Raw genomic sequence first — 16,160 nt, 5'->3', positions numbered from 1 at the left:
TGATAAAAATAAAAAGTGTAGTTGAAATAATACATTTTATATATTCCATCCAGTGGCGTACGTAGCAACCATGGCGCAAAGGGGTTCAATGAACCCTGGCCCACGACCAATAGGAGACCACAGTTGTGGCGTACCAACCATGGCGCGAAGGAGCTCATTACGCTGGGGCCCCTGACTGTTAGGGCTCACATTAGAACCTATAGGTAGAACATTTGTTTGTTCATTTGAAACACTTTTAAGTCGTTTGACTCAGTTAAGAAGTTGTAAAAACATTTCACTTTTAAGGCACTATTATTTATATGCAGTCCTAACTGAATCCAACGTTATGACATAGGCTAATTACTTCTTTTTTTTTAAAAAAAGTACGATCTTTACATTGGAATATCTTTACATTTAGATTAGCCTACTCGTTTTTTGTCAAACACTAAATTTGTCTTATTAGCTAGAGGGGGGGGGAGGGATCCAAGATGTTCTTGAACCCCGGCCCACGGGTACCTTGATACGCCACTGATTCCAACAGTGTTAAAGGCAAGGTCGTTTTTGTTACGGACAGATTTAACACGGAGACGTTTTCACATCTACATCATTAACGATCGACTGGTGGAAGTACAAGTGGGCCAAGAGTTCGTCCATTGTGATTCGATGAGAACACTTCGGTCACCCAGAGGGTTGAGGACTAGCCCAAATTTCCAGTAAAAAGAAATTACAAAAGTCATTTCCCTATAAAAGAAATTATGTAATATAAAATCACAGACCTAAATATAGGCCTACTACAATAAATTTTACATTAAAATACTGTTCTGCGCATACCGTGGCGTAGTTATGTCACCACATGGGCACATGTGATTCGTGAAACATTAAAATAAATAGTAAACACTGCACTCATCATTAATCTTCGGAATCATGGCATTGTTATTAAGTAGACTCTATATCTAGATCTACATTTCAGATCGAATCTAGAGACTAGAAAACCTGCTGGACGAATGACAAGACCCTTTTCTGGAACTAAATAGGAGACACATGTCCGCCTTTTGCGGGACATCTTGTAACCATATTTATCTGAAATGAGTCAGTGCACATCTCGATCAAGTTGGGATTTCAAACATTAAAGTAATCGAGATGAGAGCAATATTGCACTGTTAATGAACGGCTTGAACTTCCGGGCTAGATCTAGTTCTCGATCCAATTGCCCTTATAACAATAAAATAGTTCAAGCATTAATGCAATCCTTTGTCATCCGCAGTGCCTGTGTTGGTTAGGTAAAATCTGATTTGTCACAATGTTGTTTTTTAATCGTTATATTCTAACTTCAATAATAAGCATAGATCTATCAACAAAAATTCTGAAGATCAAGAAAACGCTCAGTAATGGACCTCATTCACCAATCGTAAACAAACAACATTTATTTTAGCCACGCGATTCTTTATATCTATACTATACAAATTACGATCTAATTTTAATACACAATGGCTATCACGTGACCTTCCCCCCCCCCTCCGTTTTATCATTATTATCAAGTGATTAAATGTTGTTTGTTTACGATTGGTGAATGAGGTCCATTCGTTTACTCGGGTACACATTGGCCTATATTGCCCTATATTAGATATATACATTTAGATCTTAGGACTTGGTCTATTTAGACTTAATGATTCTTCAATTTAGTTTGGTGTGTGTGTGTTTCCCGCCAGACAGAATGGTGCATGCGAGGTGTCACGTGTGCACTGTTCATTCAGGCCGGTGAGTTGGGGCTCTCTTTCGCTTTTGCCTGCCTTAGGGTTCCAGTGCGATGCACAACTCTACACGACAATTTCAAATGGTGTGTGTGTGTGTTTTAATGCAATAATGTAACTTGAAATTCGAAACAGGATCATTATGGCAAGTGGGACCCAAGATGGCCTGCTGACCCACTGTAAAAAAAAAAACGCAAACTTAAACAGTATGCCATCTCACGAAGTCCCCATTAGAGAATGGAATGGGTTGCCTGAATTAGCCAGGAAAGCGAACGACTTGGCAGAGTTTAAGTCAATGATTAACATACATGACTTGATTGACAAATGCGTAGGACGTAATTATCTTCTTTTTTTGAAGTAACGTCTTCAATATATAAGATAAGATAAGAAGATGGAAAGACAACATCAAATAATGGAAATAATTTTCATTGAAGGAGATTCTAGTCAACGCGAAAGACAGATAGGAATGGAGAAAGACGTCCGATAGATCATGTATGGTGCCCAGCGGTCCAACAGACTAAGGAATAAGTGAAGTTAAGGTGAAGGAAAAATGTAGCCTTACTAGCGTGGCGTTCATTAGAGGGTATCAAAGAAGTCTGGCAGACCAATGGCCGACAGAGGTTCGTCTTCAGATGAGCTGTAGAAGCCGGAAACCAGTTTTAAAATTTAAAGACTACGATTGGAAACTGCCTACTGAATAAACAAAACATGTAACAGGTAAAAGAAAAGCAGCAATAGAATAGTTATTGAAAGAATATGGTTAAGACTCTAAGGCACCTTTCAAGTCATTTGAGTAAACTGGTCCAACAGAAGAGGCAGATTTATTGGCGCTTTGGTTTTTGATGCAGTGGACACTCTCGCACTGTGGCGTGAAGTGGAATGAAACGGAAGACGCTATTGCAAGAGAAAGTACCAAGCACTTTTCTACAGGCCACAAAGCACAATTTGAGAACTCGTGAGGTGCTTAAAAATCTTGGGAGAAATTCAACAGGGCTCGACTGGTGTCTGGTCGTGGATCGTGACGATTCGTGGTGGCGGGCTAGATAGTTCAGATGTGCTGTTTGCTGCGCAGTGTTCGAACACTGTCCTAATCCGAACCCTAACCCTAAACCATAATTAACTGGTTTCCGCCCGAACTATGGCTACTCTATACCATTACTGTGGAGAGAGCGTGGATACAGTGGCCTTTATCTTGTACGAGTGTCCCCAACGGAGTGGGGGGTGGGGGGAGTATCTGAAAGGCAGGGCCGGTCCTAACAATTGCGGGGCCCTATGCGAAATGCATTGCCCAGTCTAGGTAGGGATAAGGATAATAAGTAAAAATTAAGAATTTGTATAAGAAAATAAACTCGTCTTGTCGGTTTTATTCAATCTTTACTAAGCACTAAATCACGATCAAAATAAATTTTGAACCTTGTGTGTAGCGAAGTCATACAGTAGGCTATATCATCTAAATTCTGTTTCCTATATAGATCACGCTCAACAGCAAGAATTGTCAAATTGTTCAATCTCTCTTCGTGAATTATTGACCCCAAGTAATTGAATGACACCTCAATATGACAATGTTGTATATTTTTCAATAGTTTTTTATTATGATTTTAAGATTTCCATGAGCTACTTGGATGATCCTTTGTAACCCCGTAATATAAGTTATAACGGTTTGTTTTACTAATTTACACCTAGAATTAGCGCGGGGCCGTAGAAAGTGCGGGGCCCACTGCATAGGCTGTAGTAGTCTAAGGTCGGCCCTGATGAAAGATCAGCATGAGGGCTGAAGGGCATTACGCCGGACGGCCCAAATTCTTGCCAGAGCACTGCTGGAGGAGTTCATCTCAGATCTTTAGTCGACTCCCACATTCCAACAGACTCACTTTGTGGCTTACATTTATATTACTTCAAGGCTGACACATAAGAGGTCAGTATATTTTTTCTTCCAAAGACCCCCCCGCCCCGTTATATTGAATATCTTCCTCCTCCCTTTCTTTCTCTTTCCCCCTTATTGCGTGTAACCCTCTCTTTCCCTTGAGAAACAATTAAGCAGAATATTCACCCTTTTTTTTAAAAGCCTGTTAGGTGTTTAAGGTTGGAAAAAAAAATTCTAACGAGAGTCGAGGCACATCTTAAGTTTTGTTTTATATTTGTATAGATTAAACTATAGATTATGAATGAAACTAGTCGTCTGTAAAACTCTGGAAATGTCACGCTAATTTCATTCGAAATCTAACTGCTGCTGTTGTTTCAGCTTGCAGATCCAGGGGGGGAAAACAGAGTAATGTACGAGGCGTTCGATGACAGCGGCGAAGAGGTTGCCTCCTCAATGAGATCGTCGGAAGGCCGTCTGTTAGCCTTCAATCAGCTGTTGAGTTCCAGCGTGCTGGTGACCACACTGGTGTGCAAGCTGCCTCAGATAAAGGTTATCGTGACCTCAGGCTCAACACTAAGCATCAGCCTGAAGTCCGTCATTGTGGAATTCCTAGCGTACGTATAGTTTGAAAATGGCTGGAAAGCACTGCAGAGCCGGTCGATTTTCTAGCATAAGTATAGTTTGAGAATGGCTGGAAAGCACTTCAAAGCAGATAGAATTCCTTGCATAAGTATAGTTTGAGAATAGCTAGAATGCACTGCAAAGATTTTCTAGCATAAGCAGGTCGATTTTCTAGCATAAGCAGGTCGATTTTCTAGCATAAGTATAGTTTGATAATGGCTGAAAAGCACGGCAAAGCAGATCGATTTTCTAGCATAAGCAGGTCGATTTTCTAACATAAGTATAGTTAGAGAATGGCTGGAAAACACCCCAAAGCACGTAGAGCTCTAGAGTACATATAGTTTGCAAAGCAGATCAAATTCCTAGAATAAGTATAGTTTGAAAATGGCTGGAAAGTCCTCCAAAGCACGTAGAGCTCTAGCGTACGTATCGGGTGAGAATGGCTGGAAAGCACGGCAAAGCAGGTAGATTTTTTAACATATGTATAGTTTGAGAATGGCTGGAAATCACGTGAGGTTTCTATCGTTGGTATAGTTTGAGAACGTCTGGAAAGCACGTAGGGTTTTTAGCGTTGGTATAGTATGACAATGGCTGGAAAGCACTTAAGGTTTCTAGCGTACGTATAGATTGAGAATGGCTGAAAAGCACGTAGGGTTTCTAGCGTTGGTATAGTATGAGAATGGCTGGAAAGCACTTAGGGTCTCTAGCGTACGTATAGTTTGAGAATGGCTGGAAAGCACTGCAAAGCACGTAGAGTAGTAAGCATGGTGTAAGATTGAAGTGCAATAGACGAGGCTGTTACTGGATGGTTTCGAGTGACATTGGAATCATTTCTTCTATGTATGCGTTTCAAAGTAATGATGTCAGGATGGATAGTTGCCGCTTTAGTAGAAATAATGTTTGACAAACATTCAGACTGTTGATTGTAAATGACCAAGAAACCACTTCGTAGCAGACATTCTAGTTTATTAAGATAAATATAAATCAGTTGACAGCAAACAGTTATAAAGCGATCTATATGGCAGATGATGTAAAGTCATCTGTTTCAATGGTCGACAGTCAACGAGAATATCATGTGGCCAGCACATCGACCAACCGATTTACTTTCCCTAAGTAATATCAGGTACCCATTAGACTAGGGTTGACTCATGGGTGTTCTTACAATCCTGAATTTAGAAAAAAACAGTCTTCACCAAGATTCGAAACCGGGACCTCTCTTTTCAGAAGCCAAGCACTTTAGCACTCGGGCACAACGCCCCCAAAACATATAATACACAAAGAGAAAAAAATAGATGAAAGTCAGAGTTGTAAGTCCTCACTGACTAATAGGCCCTATACTATATACTATATAGCACTGCTAACTAACTAGCAATGTAACTTCATTGTTCACTTTATACTTCTGACTGGTTATTATCTGCATTCTTTGACTACAAAAACAGGGCTACCTCGCTTGGGCACTGACAGGCTACCTACTTTAACAAGGCCAACTCGATTCACTTAAGCCTGTGGAATACCACATTCACTAATACAGGGTTATATTACTATTACTACTAAATATATCATAGCTATGAGTTGACAGGTTTTATAAGATTTCCTGGCCCCAGTATGGTGCCCTCGTGAAAAAGTTCATAAATAGATAATGAATATGCGATCAAGGATAGCCAACTTAGCCTTCTTTGTATTAACTCAGCACCAACCCACCGAGTGAATTGCACGCCTAGAGGCTGTTTTTTTTTTAAAAAAAGCTTCTTACACCCAAAGGCCCGAATATCGAAAAACCAATCTCTTTTCCGGTATCCGGGAGATCTCGTTTCTTTGGTTGAGAAACTTCTTCTTAGACTTCCTTTAAGGTAGTAGAATTTCTTTAAAGTGGATGGCTTCTAGTGTAAGAATGATTGGATTACAGGTAGAGTGGTTGCAGTACTTTTAGTGTAAGGATGATTGGATTACAGGTACAGTGGTTGCAGTACTTCTAGTGCAAGAATGATTGGATTACAGGTAGAGTGGTTGCAGTACTTCTAGTGCAAGAATGATTGGATTACAGGTAGAGTGGTTGCGGTACTTCTAGTGTAAGAATGATTGGATTACAGGTAGAGTGGTTGCGGTACTTCTAGTGTAAGAATGATTGGATTACAGGTAGAGTGGTTGCAGTACTTCTAGTGCAAGAATGATTGGATTACAGGTAGAGTGGTTGCGGTACTTCTAGTGTAAGAATGATTGGATTACAGGTAGACTGGTTGCAGTACTTCTAGTGTAAGAATGATTGGATTACAGCTAGACTGGTTGCAGTACTTCTAGTGTAAGAATGATTGGATTACAGGTACAGTGGTTGCAGTACTTCTAGTGTAAGAATGATTGGATTACAGGTAGAGTGGTTGCAGTACTTTTAGTGTAAGAATGATTGGATTACAGGTAGACTGGTTGCAGTACTTATAAAGTAAGAATTGTAGAGGTACTTACAGAGTGATCGGAGTAATTATAGTAGGCCTACACGTAACGTTTTTCTCTCACGAGAAGATTAAATGAACTTATATTGCCTGGAATGCAGTCTTTAAACAAGCAAAATGCAAAAATACTTTTAAAAATATTATAGGAATAGCTCCACATTTAGAACTATCATCTCAATAATGTCTACCTTTTTTTCCCCCCTTTTTTTTGATATCAAGCAAAAAAAATAATAACCGATAATTAATTGACTAATTATTAATTATTTTATTGATTAAATTTCGTGAAGTAAACAAAAATAACGCTATATCTTATCTAGTGCTATTATGGCATAGAATGGGTGATCGCCATTAAATGGGCGGGGTCGTATGGCTCGTTTTGGTTGGCGTTTCAGTCGGAGCTTACATTTGCCACTGACAGGGTAGTGGTCTGAGCTAATATCCGCTCCTGTGCGGGTCCGCAGTCTAATAGAGATGACATCCATCGTTTGGAGATGCAAATGTAATCTATCTCGTTGATGGTTTCTCCATTTGGTGATCGCCATGTTTTTTTGTGTATTTGTTTGTGCTTAAAATATGTGTTTCCAATTGAAAGGCTGTTGGATGCGCAGAGAGAAATCAAGCGCTCGCCATTATCACTGATGTTTTCTGCAGAGCCATATGGTCCCATTACATATTCATATTTTTCTTTTATTTTGCTTGTTTTTTCATTTGAATTTTTGTTTATTCTTTAGAAATACTATCATGCTGACCTACCAGTTTTCCAAAGGTTATCCTCCCCATACGTTCTTTGAAAGCAACGTCACGGTTCTACAAGGTATATTTGGAGTTATCCCTCATTTTATCTGCATCTATAAAGTACTGTTTTCTCCAACGCTCTGTAACTGTATGTATATATATACTACAAGCGAATCAAGTGATACGAATGTTTTAAATTACTTGTAGATTTTGCCCTGATACTGTTGATAGCGTATAACAGAGGCCTGATGGAGTTTAGAAGTATACCATTCTACGTGCTGTATCCTTACAACACAATTTGAATTCACGTTTTATGTAACACAAGGAAAAAAAAGTTGTTTCGAGAGCATTCTGTCAATATTAATTAAACAGTTCTCATTGTATGATATACAAAAATTATAACTTTTATATAGCGCTTTTTTCATGCTGACAGCATGCTCAGAACGCTTTGGTCCAATCTCATTTGTGGACCAGTGGGGGAGGCGGGTATCTAGGAGCAGGTTTTCCGTGCTGCCTTTAACTTTAAAAGCTATACTTAGAACATAAAAGAAGCTAAATATATAAGATGCCTTTTTAGATCCAAATTTATATTAGCGAAAGAACCACACAAATACTGTCAACCTTCTTAATACTGCAATATTTATCTCCCATTTTTTTATATAAATTAAAATTAATTAAAACAATAATTAATTAATTAATTGATTAGTTTTGTTAATTGATCCGTGGTTGAAAATTGTGCAAAGTTTCAACTTCATCTTAGAAAGGGAAGTGTCAGAAAGAAGGTGTAAGGGATCCTCCAGATAGACAGACGAAGTAAGTTTTGTAAAAATAAAAGAATCAAGAACAAGAATTAATTAACAAGAATACTATTTTGTTCTTAGTAATCTAAGCATAATTATGACCCTTTAGCTAATCGAATATTTAGTAAACAGTGAAGCTCTTTAGTTTACCTTAACACCTTGTAGATATACCAGTTTCTTTATAGCCATGTGCGCAGATCTGTTTTCAGAATACGTGAAGCTCTTCCTTATTGTAAGTAACATCTTTTAGTCTTAGTTAAATAGTATCTCAATTTTTCCTAAACTCTCCTAGCCCCCAGAGGAACACTTCGCATATTCGGAGAAACTAGCGGAACGTTTTTTGTAAAGCTTATATCGACTCACTCTGTCTGTCAGTCTGGTACAAATTGAAGTAAAGTACCCCTTTAAGACCTTTCGATCTACGAAGCAGACGATCATGGACGTAGCCAGGATTTTTTTCGGGGGGGGGGGGAATCCCCCCAACCCCGCAAAAAATATATTATATGTGTGTGTGTGTGCGTCGTGCGTGTGTGTGTACATAATTATTTTTTATTACGTTATAACCATTTATTCTTCGGAAGACGTTTATGGTGACCTAGAATAGTTTTTTCCCGGAGTTAGTGAAAAAAAATTGTAGACTTTCCGCCATTGCTAGCAAGGGGGCTCTGGGCGGACCCCCGCCGCCAAGCACTTTTTACGGTATTGAAAGGCAACAAAATGCATATTCTGAGGTATCTACTGTGCATTATCCTGCTATTCTTACTGACGTAGATACTCCCGCGTCGTTCAGCGCATTTGCCGTCAAACTGTTTCCACAAAAATCTGTCACTGGCAATGTCTGAAGCCTCTTCCCACCTTCTGTGAGGACCTCTATGAAAGTGGGGCGGCAAGTTGTACTAGGATGCCCCTCTCTGCGCTTTCCTCGTAATGGCTTCCATGTCATGGCAACTCTTATTATGCGAAATTCATTTTGTCGGAGAACATGTCCCGCTAATCTCATGCGACGCTCTGTCAAAACCTTACTAAGGGGTCGACTCCCAGTTCGGCATAGAATTTCCTTGATCGTGACCCGATCTCTATAACTGACTCTTAAAATCCGTCTTAGCCATCTTTGTTGAGCCATATTTAGTCTTTTTCAATTTCTGCAGATGACTATTTATTAACTGCACTTTATTAATGGAGCCCAGTCACTGACAGAACTTTGTAACCTCTCTTGGCTACGCTCTTAGAATTAGGTGACTGTAGTTTGCTTTAGATTTTATATCGAAAAGGGAAGTTTTAATGTCAAAATTTTTTTGTTTTTGTTTTAAACTAAAAAAAAACGGGGAGTTTTTTTTTTAATTCAAAACACCCAAAACACTCACTGAATTTGGTTTGCTTTAGAATAAAATTGAAAAGAGATGTTTTCAACATCAAAACTCTCTGTATGGGGGTATTTAAACTCAAAACCATAAGGAGGGGTTTTAAACTTTTAAAAAAATCCCTCTCATAGACATTTTGAGTGTGTAATTTGCATTTTTTTTTTATTGAAGAAGTATTTTTTAGCTTCAAATCCGCTGAAGGGGGGTTTAAACTCAAAAACCCCTATGGCTACGATCATAGCATTTTGAGTTTGTAATTTGCTTTTTTATATTCAAGAGGTAATTTTTAGCTTCAAACCCCTTTAGCTGCGCTCATAGATTTTTGAGTGTGTAATTTCCTTTTTTTTATATTGAAGAGGTATTTTTTAGCTTTAAACCCCCACTATTTATGCTGCATTATTTTTTTTAAGAATAAAAACAATAAAATCTAGACCTGTTAAAAAAAAAGTTTTAATGACTTAAATGGTATTGTTTTCTCAACTGCTTATGACAGCATTTCTCAAACTGTGTCCCTCGAACCCCAGTGGTCACGAATTACTGGAATAATTAACTAGTAGGTCACCAAGTGAGTTAATCTCTCTAAAAAAATAAGCGAAGTGTTCCGCTAGATACTCAGAATGTGATAAGTGTTCCGTTAAGGAAAACGTTTGAGAATCACTGTCTTATAGCATAGGCCTGTTTCTACAAGGCCTACTCTGACTTGCAAAATGATAGGACAACAGATAGGTTGTAAGAAGCAAAGGCATAATAAAGGTAACTTCTTGTTTTTAAATTTTTGTGGTTCTCTTGAAACTCGACCAGAAATCCTTTGATTGTTGAACTTTGTATCGGTGGCTCTCTTGAAACTCGACCAGAAATCCTTTGATTGTTGAACTTTGTATCGGTGGCTCTCTTGAAACTCGACCAGAAATCCTTTAATTGTTGAACTTTGTATCGGTGGTTCTCTTGAAACTCGACCAGAAATCCTTTGATTGTTGAACTTTGTATCGGTGGCTCTCTTGAAACTCGACCAGAAATCCTTTAATTGTTGAACTTTGTATCGGTGGCTCTCTTGAAACTCGACCAGAAATCCTTTGATTGTTGAACTTTGTATCGGTGGTTCTCTTGAAACTCGACCAGAAATCCTTTGATTGTTGAACTTTGTATCGGTGGCTCTCTTGAAACTCGACCAGAAATCCTTTGATTGTTGAACTTTGTATCGGTGGTTCTCTTGAAACTCGACCAGAAATCCTTTGATTGTTGAACTTTGTATCGGTGGTTCTCTTGAAACTCGACCAGAAATCCTTTGATTGTTGAACTTTGTATCGGTGGCTCTCTTGAAACTCGACCAGAAATCCTTTGATTGTTGAACTTTGTATCGGTGGTTCTCTTGAAACTCGACCAGAAATCCTTTGATTGTTGAACTTTGTATCGGTGGTTCTCTTGAAACTCGACCAGAAATAATGCAATGTTTAATTTTTTGCATTCTTGGTTCCAATTAGTAGCAGTATTAGTATTAGTATTATTATTATTATAATTATTGTTATTATTATTTCCTAGAGCTCTACAACGCCAATGCTTCTCTGGAGTAAAGTTAACCAGCTTATAACTATCTGGAGGCACCACACTGCTGGAAGTGTCAGCGCTCTGACCTGGTTTATTGGCACTTATAATGCTGCAGGTACAATTTTTTTTAACCCTTTTCAAACCTTGCCATTAATGGGGCAGATGACGTAAAGATGATCTGTTTCTTTGGCCCACGGTTAACGAGGTTGTCATGTGGCCAGCACAACGACCAACCACTTTTACTTTTCTTCAACTAATGTCAGGTACCCATTAGAGCTGGGTGGGCTCAAAAGGAAGTGCTCGAATGATCCCGAAATAAAAAGAAGTCATTAATTCAAAGATTTTTTGATGTAAAAAGGTAAAATAACTTAAGTTAGTCTAAATGAGTCGCTCGTGCTAGTTCAAGAAAAAGGTATCAATGTTTCGATGCTCGGCGTATTTGATTTCAGTTTGCATTAACTTACTTATTGTTACACTTAAAATGATAACGTTTTATCTTTCTTACAGTATAATGAAGAATGCGTGGTGGCTTACTGGTAAAGTGCTTGGCTTCCGAACCTATAGGTCTAAAGTTCGAATCTCGGTGGAGACTGTGATTTTGATTTAGTGATTTTAAGGACGCCTCCGAGTCCAGCCAAGTCTGTTGAGTACCTAACATTATTTGCAGAAATTAAAAGCGTTTGGTCATTGTGCTGGTCACATGAAACCACATTTAAACATCGATTATATAGAGAGATGACCATTACATCTTTTCAAAGATCTTAATGTCTGAACGAGATACTTTACTTTTTAAATTCCCTCCCGTTTGACTATTATTCTTCCTGGTCACGGGAAAAGTACTTCAGGCTATCGTCACAATGGTCTCGAGTTTGACTACCGGCCATCCTGGTGGACAGGCCATGCGGACAATAGGAAAAATTCAATATTTCTTTTCTGTATCATATCGGCCGTGCGAGTGTTCGTTATAAAATGGTCTTCGAAGCAGAGCGGGCCGTAGCTAATTAGAAGCCTAAGGCCGAGCTAATAAGAAGGCCGTTAGCAAGTGAATACGGTGGTCCCAAATCAGAAAGAAGAGCAAAAAAAAAAAAATAAAGACCGAAAAAATACGCAATGAATTATAGACCGTCCTATATCTATCTATATCTAAATTGACAAAAAAGTTAAAATCATGTAGTGCCGATAGCATTAATGTGCTTCATGGACGATTCATAATCACATTCAGTGAAGTCCAGTAGGTCGTCGGCGCCGTAGGCGCCATTATCCCATTGGTGGTTAGAAAGGCTTTTATCTAACTACCAGACTGGACATGGGGTTCTTCACCCCCGTCCTGTCTGAGGGCTCCCAGCGGTATACGGCCATATCGATTGACTGGGCCAGACCGGGCCGTGCCGCGTACACAGCGCACCGTCCCCGTTCCTGGGTCACACTCGCTACTAGGGGCCGAGAACAGAGCTAACTGCGGGGAGCTTGTCTCATATTCCTATACTGTAACCGCCACTGTTCCGTGCAGGGACTGCCACTCCAGCTAACGGGATACTGATGACGGCCTCCTTTGTGAAACGGCGCGGCAGACTTTTTGGACTGGTGTGCGGGCTACTTGTTCCATCCCTACCCCGAGTGAGATAAAATAAACAAAAGCAAACCCAGGGGGTCCCGCAAGTCCTGGTTCGCTACTCATACTTAGCCTATCTAGTTCCACCACTAGACGTTTCCACCGGAGGCGCCACGCTGAGACGACGGGTAGCTGGAACCCTCCGGATTTCATAATCACCAGACTAGAAGAAACTTTTCGACATTTCACTAAAGGGAATCCTGTGCGAGTCCCCCCTCCCCCACCAATCGGAAGCCTAGTTTCCTTATGCCTAAAGCCGGCCCTGTTCGAAGGGACGGCGCAGAAACTGCTGAGGCTCTGTTGCTCACCCGCAGTGGTAATGTAAGTTTTTGGCACTACAACTGGTGTATTGGTTTGCGTCCTTGTTAGCCTATCGATGATATTAAGACGCATTGCTTGGTAGAGCAACAAATGAGCCTAGTAAAGAAATACTTCGCTTTTTTACATTACCTCTATTCGACTTTTAAATTTTTCCATTGGGACAAAGAACTAAAATGAAAAAACCAGGGTGGACAGAATATTTCGAAAATGGCTGTAAAGAGTTTACTACAACTTTGACAGTTTATGTATATCTTTTAGAAAATAATTATTAGCTGATTGACCTCGCAGAGAAAACTTTGGATTGACCTTCATTTTTTTAATAAAAAATATTAATCTAATAAATACATTTGGTCTGGAGGTCAAGCAATCAATATCTTGAACACAGCTTCATAAAGATGAAATGGCTCACGCTTACGCCCCTTGTTTGTTTGTTTACGCCCCTTGTTTGTTTGTCTACCAGTTCGCATTTTAACCACGGTGCTCATTACGAGGGACAATCCAATGCTGCTCAACTTGGTCTCTTGCGAGGTGATGAATGTCGCAGTCCTGTTGTCCATTATGTACTTCAAGGTAAAGCAAGGCGACCAGCCCTTGAGGAGAACCAGGAGACCATAACCACAGCATGGGACACCTCAGCCCTGAAATAAGAGTTGCCCTTTTCTCCTATTCAGTTGGACTTCCTGTTTCTTAATTTATACTTTGCTTACAGATATAAACATGTTCATTTCTATACATTTTATTATCCCTCTGGTGTATTTCGTCGGACTTTTGATTACAATGTTTGTTATTATAGATATATACATGCATATAGATATTTATTCGTTTAGTTTTTAATTATAGTGCGGTTTTTTTTTTTAATTCAGTGGCTGTACGGATTGCGAGTCGTTTTTTTTTATATATGAAACTAAATATGATATTTAAAAAAATATAATTTGTGGTGATTTAAATCCGCAATTGAAAGAATTGGTTAGCTCTCCTGATGTTTTAGTCACTTGCATATCGTGGATCGCTATGGATATATATATATATATATATATATATATATATATATATATATATATATATATATATATATATATACATGCATATAGATGTTTATTCGTTTAATTTTTAATTATAGTGCGTTTTTTTAATGGCGGCACGAATCTCGGGTCGATTTTTTCTTATATGAAACTAAATATGATATTTTAAAAAATATAATTTGTGGTGCTTTAAATCCACAGGGCCAGCTTAAGGCATAAGGCATAATTGGTTAGTTCTCCTGTTGTTTTAGTTACTGATATTTCACTTGCCTATATCATGGGTCGCTATTGCGTGTAGATCTAATAAAACGTAAAGAAATAAATCATCAATAGACTCAACATTGTCTTGCACTGTGCAAATGTTGTGTGTCGTTTATTTCTTATCAAACGGACTACACGTTTGCTTGATTTTTCTAGACTTGTGTGTACAATTCTTTCAGTAGCCGAGCCAGTTTGCCGCATCGTTGCAGGGTCTTTACATTCCCTGTGCCGATTCTGGCTTTATTTCTTTGCTATGCATCGGGCAATGGAGGGCCTTTCAGATTTGATACATCGGTTATTAAGAACTGGATACTTTTGTCTCATAATATATTATCTCTATGTGCCTTTTTCTATAGCATCTGAGGTTTTACAGGGTGGAGTCATTAGCCCCACGCCTCAATTTTCTCCTTTTTCATCCGGACTTGCGGGCTTCCAGTTTTTTTATTTACCGATATTATAAATAATACACTGGTATATCACTGCAATTGAGGTGGCAAAACGCTTGGCTTCCGAATCGGGGGTCGCGGGTTCGAATCCTGGTGAAGAAAGCTCTAATGGGTACCTGCTATTAGTTGGGGAAAAGTAAAGGCGGTCGGTCATTGTGCTGACCACATGAGGCCCTCGTTAGCCGTGGACCACAGTAACAGATGACATGTACATCAACGGCCCCTATAGATCGCAAGGTCTGAAAGGGGAGACTATATCACTGCAGTGGTATGTTTTGGTGCATTCTCTTTCTCTTTGAGCTTTAGTATACTGTGACTTGAAATTATGCTTCTTTTTGCACAACAGTCATACGTGTGTTGACCAAAAAAAATGCATTAAAGACTACATAGAAGCGCGTTACAGACACACGCGCAATAGTGATGGGACCACAATAAAGTTTCTCCGTTCTGTTCTTAATATGTTTAGTTGAGTTATATTTTTTATACAATAACAAAGTACCTATATTCACCTACTACTATTATCGTAGCAAGCACTATTTGTGCTAATTTTTGTTTATAAGTCTTAGTCCCATTCGTCATATCTTTGTATTCAGTAGCTAAGATTAATTATGATTTAGATATATTCCGCTCTTGGAAAAGCGTCGACTTGGGGCTATTTATTTTGTATCTTATATGATTCTCAGCTATGTGCCTAATTAATTTCGCTGAATACGATCCTATGTACATGTGACTATCTTCCTATGGTATTCATTGTTTAACGTACTAAACATTTTGTGGGATTGAATAAAAGTCAATGATTGTTATTCGAACCCATGCAAGAGTTCATATATTTATAGTGCATTGTGGTGTATTCAAGTGCATATGTTTCTTCTAGTGAAATTCATGTTACTTTATTATGTTTTAGGAATAGGACTTTCGGATTTAAATAAAAGATTATAATGTTGTTTTTTTATACTAATGAATTAAAATGCATGACTAGATGCATGACGCGTAGGACGTAATCATCTTTTGTTTTTTTTAAGTAACGTCTGTATTTTATAAGCTAAGATAAGACTGCCATAATTAAAGCAATACTTTACCTGTGTGATGTGTCGGACCTAATTAAAATGGACGTACACCTTAGTCATGTGTATTATGTCCCTTGCCGTGTGTAAAGTTGTGTTTATGTTTCATGTCTGGAAATAAAATTTACTTACTTCATTGAGCATCCTATTAGTCATGTCATTATTATTATTATTTTGCTTTTAATTGTACTGGTACAACATGTATTATTATCAATTATCCGTAAAACTTGATATTTTCCCGTAATTATTCTAACTGTATTATTATTACGGGTGCACCGGATAGTAGCTCCGGCTCCGGCCGATTATCCCTGCATGATAGGTGGCTGGATAG

The 16,160-nt window shown here is 38.7% G+C and overlaps 1 protein-coding gene across 1 annotated transcript; it reads left to right on the top strand.

Moving 5' to 3' along the window:
• The first annotated feature begins 1,146 nt into the window (after window positions 1-1,146).
• Window positions 1,147-15,970, top strand: LOC106050825 (solute carrier family 66 member 3-like). The gene is made up of 7 exons (XM_056029978.1): window positions 1,147-1,259; window positions 3,973-4,208; window positions 7,394-7,476; window positions 7,605-7,677; window positions 8,363-8,429; window positions 11,098-11,218; window positions 13,497-15,970. The coding sequence occupies exons 2-7, from the start codon at window positions 4,003-4,005 to the stop codon at window positions 13,649-13,651; spliced, it is 705 nt and encodes a 234-aa protein (XP_055885953.1). The 5' UTR covers window positions 1,147-1,259; window positions 3,973-4,002; the 3' UTR covers window positions 13,652-15,970.
• The last annotated feature ends 190 nt before the right edge of the window (window positions 15,971-16,160 follow it).

Source organism: Biomphalaria glabrata, chromosome 5 (genome assembly GCF_947242115.1).
Source record: "Biomphalaria glabrata chromosome 5, xgBioGlab47.1, whole genome shotgun sequence".
Classification (NCBI taxonomy): Eukaryota; Metazoa; Mollusca; class Gastropoda; family Planorbidae; genus Biomphalaria; species Biomphalaria glabrata.
Note: the sequence above shows the minus strand (reverse complement) of the source record. Positions and strands in the feature narration are given on the sequence as shown.

What these genes read in the sequence shown, in the direction of transcription:
- LOC106050825 (XM_056029978.1), top strand. Translation starts at nt 4,003, where the DNA reads ATGTACGAGGCGTTCGATGACAGCGGCGAAGAGGTTGCCTCCTCAATG. An exon ending in AGTATACCATTCTACGTGCT is followed by an intron (nt 7,678 to 8,362) that starts GTATCCTTACAA and finishes AACACCTTGTAG; the next exon opens with ATATACCAGTTTCTTTATAG. An exon ending in TGGCACTTATAATGCTGCAG is followed by an intron (nt 11,219 to 13,496) that starts GTACAATTTTTT and finishes TTTGTCTACCAG; the next exon opens with TTCGCATTTTAACCACGGTG.